At 41.1% G+C, this 6,190-nt stretch overlaps 2 protein-coding genes across 3 annotated transcripts in view; one reads left to right on the plus strand and one right to left on the minus strand.

Moving 5' to 3' along the window:
- The window catches only part of LOC117957197 (intermediate filament family orphan 1-like), a 22,387-nt gene that overhangs the window by 10,862 nt on the left and 5,335 nt on the right, over positions 1–6,190 (plus strand). The window lies entirely within an intron of this gene.
- On the minus strand, positions 149–5,214 carry LOC117957099 (intermediate filament family orphan 1-like). 2 transcript variants are annotated; one of them, XM_034892670.1, is made up of 7 exons: positions 5,058–5,214; positions 4,003–4,098; positions 3,618–3,758; positions 3,354–3,532; positions 2,960–3,077; positions 1,610–1,711; positions 149–293 (listed from the first exon to the last, which is right to left on the minus strand). In XM_034892670.1, exons 1-7 carry the CDS (start codon positions 5,142–5,144, stop codon positions 159–161), a joined length of 858 nt encoding a protein of 285 aa, XP_034748561.1. In that variant the 5' UTR covers positions 5,145–5,214; the 3' UTR covers positions 149–158. The 2 variants fall into 2 exon arrangements, with proteins under 2 accessions (XP_034748561.1, XP_034748560.1); XM_034892669.1 differs by having other exon boundaries at positions 3,354–3,535; positions 5,058–5,212.

A 6,190-nucleotide genomic window follows, 5' to 3' on the forward strand; every position in this document is an offset into this window, starting at 1 on the left:
AAATAATTCATAGCATGTTGAAAAAAATCATAAAAAGGTCATAGAATATCGAAACTCACAGTATAGTGTGACGAAAAAAAAATCATATTATAGCTTGTCCAAAAAAAGTCATAGTTTGTGTGTGTGTGTGTGTGTGTGTGTGTGTGTGTGTGTGTGTGTTACCTGTCTCCACTCTGTGTGATGAGTCTCCTGCAGGTTTCCATCTGGACGTCCAGCCCTCTCTTCATAGAGCACATCTCCATGTACTCGTGCAGGTGACGGTTCATATCGCTCTTGGCTGTGGCCAGATCCACCTGACAAGAAAACACAAAAACCAAATCCATTAACACTAAATACTCCAATTATTTTTACTGTATTATATACTATAGAGCTGTGAAGTGGGAGGAGCTTCAGTCCGGCAATGAAAGAAGCTTTAATTTGTCCCACAGATAATGTTATGTTACTCAAAGTTGAAGCTTTTTACGGCGATCAGCATGAAACTCACACAGTTAAATCATCAGTACAAATGTTAAGTCTAAGATACAAGCCTGTGTATATAAACACTTCAGCGTAGGTGTTAACTACGACTCCCAAGCTGCTTTCCAGCAAGAAACATCTAATTACAGAGCTTAAAATTCTGTTACTTTAACTCACTTAAATCAAAATTGTCATCTATTGTCCCTAGGCAGATACATAAAAAGAAAAACATAAAAACAGTCACAAGCATTCAACACTTTTACAGTTTGAGAGGAAACAACAGTCAAGACAAAATACAACAGAACAAGTGATTGTCTCACATGGTGAAATGTGAGTTAAAAGTGAGTGCAGCTTTGGTTTTCTAAAAGCCAGAATTTTAAATGAGTTTTAAAATTGATGTATCTGTGACAGTCCCTTATTGTGGGGGAGGGGGGGGCTATTCCCATATCCCTTACCCTTTCCCCTTACTGACAAAACAGTTTGTCCAAATGTGGTCTGTTTTACCCAGTCCCCTTTGGTGGAGGCCCTTGTTCTACCACCACTCTCTATTCTTTGAAAGGAATCTTTCAGCTGAGGGGCACGATGATGTTTAGCCTTATACACAAAACAGGTATACTTACATTTTTTATCATTCTCAAACCTTAATACTATGGTTTTTTTCAGTCTGCTACAAACTGTGGAATAACGCTTTTTTATCCAAGATCTGAATGGCTCTCTTGAAGAGTACTTCAATAGACTTAAGCGTCATGTTAGTTAGTAAAAACAATGATTACGACATGACTTTTGATGCTCTTCCTGTTCTCCTCACAATGTGACTAATATAAGAATGTCATGCGTAAATGTGCTGTATTTTATATAGCGCTTTTCTAGTCTTAACTACTCAAAGTGCTTTTACATAGCACAGGAACCATTCATACACTGAGGCCAAAGCTGCCACCTGCTCACGAGATAAACACTCACACACATTCACAATCCGATGGCGCAGCATCGGGGGAAACTTGGGGTGCAGTGTCTTACCCAAGGACACTTTGACATGGGACTGCAAGGCCAGGGATTGAACCGCCAGCCTTCCAATTGGCAGACAACCGCTCTACCACTGAGCCCCAGTCACCCCACAGTCGCCCCAAAGTACAATGCAGGAACACAGCCTCACCTCTATCTGGTTAATGGTCTCCTGGTACTCCTTCTCTCTGGTTTTGAACAGACACTCTGTGTCTTTAATCACCTCCTCAATGGACTCCTCCTGCTGCTGCAGCTGGATGACAGTGAAGAGTATGTGGGGGAAATTAAAAAAACAACACTGTTTATTCACACCTATATAGCTGATTTTGAGCTGTGGCTAACATCAGGCTTCATTATGTTTCAGGGACAGGGTTGCTGTTAAACCTGCAGCATGCTAGCTGACAAACATTTAAATAAGACACTGAATGTATAAGATACTGTAGCATAGAAAAGTAACGCACAACAAGAGTTGTTGTGAGGTGCTGATCACTGGAGCAGGGTAACTGCACATTTTTTAACAGCAAATTTAATGAACTTTTAAGACCTTTTCTAACGGATGATAGGTCGGACTTGACGTGTCAAAATAAAAGTACTCCAATGTCATCCTTTTCCTCACAGAATCATCCAAATAGGTGAATGATCCCTTACACTTCATGAGTTCTATAAAACAATATAATTAGAAATATTACATCATGTGAAATTTAAGACCTCTTTAAATCGTAATTTCCAGATTTCATTTGAGATGCTTCAAGACTTTTTAAGGAACCGAGGGGACCACGTAAAGGTGTCTCTATTTATTCTGATAACAGTTACTGCCGTTTATTCAAATCTATCTTTTGTTGAAGAAACGTCGTCTGGATAAATAAAGATATGCAGATGGAGCCAGATTGTGCGCCACCTTTTTCTTATAATAAAAAACATAAAAAATATAAACCAAAGAATATGTAGACGTGGACAGAATAATGGAAACACTATACTATAGGCTAATACCATCCAATAAAACATACAGTCCTGAAAGTGTGTGTGTGTGTGTGTGTTTTTTTTCAGCTCTTCACTAAGACGGTCATTGGCCTCTCTGGCTTATTTAGTTTAAAACAGCTTACAGGTCACCAAGATAGACTGGCGCAGTCAGCGTCACCAGCTGGGGTAATAGATCTGGACGGGATGGACGGGGGGGCGACATGAAGTGTTGCTGAGGACTGCAGTTTTAATTAAACACAAATATTAATAACTAGCCTGTGTAGCAGCTTAATGTAACTTTAAGCTGACTGGTTTAAGTGTATGTTGTTTATATATAGATATCTCAAGGAAAATCAAAGCAAGCTAAGCAATGAGTCAGAAAACTTGTGTTAATTAGAAATTTCATTTTTATTTTGTATTCATAATAAAATCCATTTAAATCTGCCACACAAAAAGCGGAGTGTGAGTGTGTGTGTGTGTGTGTGTGTGTGTGTGTGTGTGTGTGGGTACCATAGATAGTATAAAATAGGTGTGTACGCACCTCTCCCTGTGTTTCCACTCCCAGTGGGTATCCAGGAAAATCTTCCCATAGAAGAAGAGTTTCCTCTGTTTCCTCCCAAGCCAGACTGTCACAGTCATCGTCAAACTCACACTCCCTTCTGGACAACACAACATGAACACACACACACACACACACACACACACACACACACACACACACACACACACACACACACACACACACACACACACACACACACACACACACACACACACACACACACACACACACACACACACACACACACACACACACACACACACACACACACACACACACACACACACACACACACACACACACACAAACGCATTAGACATGTCAACTACATAGTTTGAACGTCTATTTAAACTTTATTGGCCAAAACACCCACAGCTGATTCAGCATCCTCTGCATCTGTTCATTGATCTGATTGGCCGACGTGCTGCACGACTCCTCGTCTTTAGCCCCGCCTCCCTCGCTCTCGGACATGCTCAGTTCGTCTCCGTCCCCACCCTTAGCCGACTGGCCGCTCTGTTTTCTGGCCCGGAGAGTGGAGGGGGGCGTGGCCACCTGCTGGAAGGAGGCGTGCTTATTTAAAGTGAAGGCGGATCTCTTTTTCTTTTTTTTAACGGACATTTTATCACAACAAACACACCTGGAACATGTGGATCATGTCCTCGCAGTTCCTCTGCTGAGCGACATCACAGAGGCGGGCGGTGATGTCGATGCGGCGGCAGATATCCATGTCCACCTTCATGGCCTTCTCTTGGATCTTACTGTCCAGATCTGACAGGTTCTGATGGAAATAAAAAAGGATTTTTGTTTTACATTCATCTAAATAAGCTATTGAATTTACTTATAATCACTGTCAAGATGCAGCAAGATGTCGTCCAGCAATGTGTAACCATGGCAGTTGTGAACGTGTGCCAGCAAATCCTAAATCATGTGAGATCATCAATCATCTAATGAGAGCTTGTGAAATAAGATTTAAAGGGATCAAAAAAAAAGTGGATGGATCTTTAAAAAAGATCTTAACTTACGTTGCTGACGAGTCCTTTAAAGAGAACGAGTTCGGCCTTCAGCTGCTTCACCCTCAGAGCCAGCTCGTCCTGACACACCTCGCTCTCCTGCAGGTCCTGCACACACACACACACACACACACACACACACACACACACACACACACACACACACACACACACACACACACACACACAAATGAAGTGCATGTCCTAAATATATAAATGAGATAACTGAGGGTGCATCTATAGCTCAGACTCCTGATTGCCTTCATTCAAAATATAAAATTAATATTTGGAAGACAGTTTACTACACATACTGAGAACTTTATGTTGTGCATCTTATGCATATATACAGCATATTTATTTGATGTATTTCAAAATAAAGAGCAGAAAAAGCATATGGGTTTTGTCCCTCGGATGTGTTTAAAGGTGCCTTGCCACACAAAACTGTGTTTACTTGTATTTTTTTTAAATATGTTAGGTCCATATGTGTGTGTGTGTGTGTGTGTGTGTGTGTGTGTGTGTGTGTGTGTGTGTGTGTTTGTTATGTGGTGAATGTGAAGATGAACTGCTACCTCCTCTGTCAGCTCTAGCCAATGAAAAGGAATAAGAGGTTAAATCAGCCAATCACAACAGCCTGTCAGTCTGATGTCATGCTGCCTGAGCTCATTAATATTCATGAGCTCGCCCAGTCGGCTGGGTAAAGGATGCTGATGGCCAGACTTTCATTGGCTAGCTGTTAGCCAATCAGAGCCGAGCCGCTCATCTTGTTGAATATTAATGAGAACTGGGATAAATCAAGCTGAGTCTTCCTGTAGGCTTTCTGTACCACGCTAGTCTGGCTTGAAACAAGGTAACCACGGTAACCAAGTTACAGAATCCATGGAAGAGCTTCAGACATTACCACAACGTCATGAAATACGTGTGACAGGGCACCTTTAAAGGAAGAAGAGCGGAGATGCAATCAGAAGAACAACACTTTGTACGTGGGAAACTGTTGGCTAGAGGCAAGGCATCTTACACAATAAACAATTCCCAAATAAAGAATATTTTAATGGAGTTGTGAACGTTACCTCCTCCAGTTCAGCCATCTTCTCCTGCAGGTCCATTCTGGCTGTATGCTCCTCCTCCCATCTACAAAACACACACAACAAAGTCATCTGGTTATACTGACAATAATGCAGATAAATCAGCACTTTGTAGTGCAGATGACCACATCATATTTAGAGACTATTTGTACTTTTTAAAATCTTTTTTCCTGTTATCTGTGGTACTTTTATTTGTCAGCTAACCTCTACAAAGAGAGGAGATGCCACAATAATCTGGTTTTCATTCGATGCCCGATTCTGATAAGTTAATAACTGATTTGTTTTGTAAATATTTAAATGTGTAGATTTTTATTAGAGTGGCTGAAACTTAGAGTTTAGACAAGAGTGCAGAAAGACCCACTTAAATGGCAAAAAGGAAAAAGAAATTACATTTTTTATATGCACACATGATCTAAGAAGACATGTATGAAATAATTAGGCAAAACACATATAGGCTGGTGATCTACTTTATCACATTACATGTGACCACCTCATGTTTACTGATCTAAGAAGCCAGTTCTCCACCTTTAAACATGACTCAGCTTCTCACACGGAGGCTCACTGGGAGAGAAGGTGACTCAGCATCTTTAAGGATTAAGTATGGAATGACTACATAATAAAAACCCTTTCTCAAGCTCCTTAAATGTAAATATTTTCTAGTTTATTCACTCCTCTGTGACACCAAACCAAATTTCTTTGCGTTCTGGACAAAACAAGACATTTGAGCACGTCATCTTTAATCTTCCAACATGTTCGTCACCATGGTTACCTGACTGACCTACACGGTGCTGCATCAAGAGGTCTCCTGCCTCCACTACTAGCATCATTTACCAGCTGTTACATAAGGAGAGGCTGAGCAGTGTGCATGAAGTGTGCACAAACAGCATGAAGAGCACGTAGAGCATGAAGAGCATGAAGAGTACGAAGAGCACAAACAGCATGAAGAGCATTAAGAGCACAAACAGCATGAAGAGCACGAAGAGCACAAACAGCATGAAGAGCACAAACAGCATGAAGAGCATGAAGAGCACAAACAGCATGAAGAGCACAAACAGCATGGAGAGCACAAACAGCATGAAGAGCACAAACAGCATGAAGAGCACGAAGAGCATGAAGAG

This window comes from Etheostoma cragini, chromosome 14 (genome assembly GCF_013103735.1).
Source record: "Etheostoma cragini isolate CJK2018 chromosome 14, CSU_Ecrag_1.0, whole genome shotgun sequence".
In the NCBI taxonomy this organism is placed as follows: Eukaryota; Metazoa; Chordata; class Actinopteri; order Perciformes; family Percidae; genus Etheostoma; species Etheostoma cragini.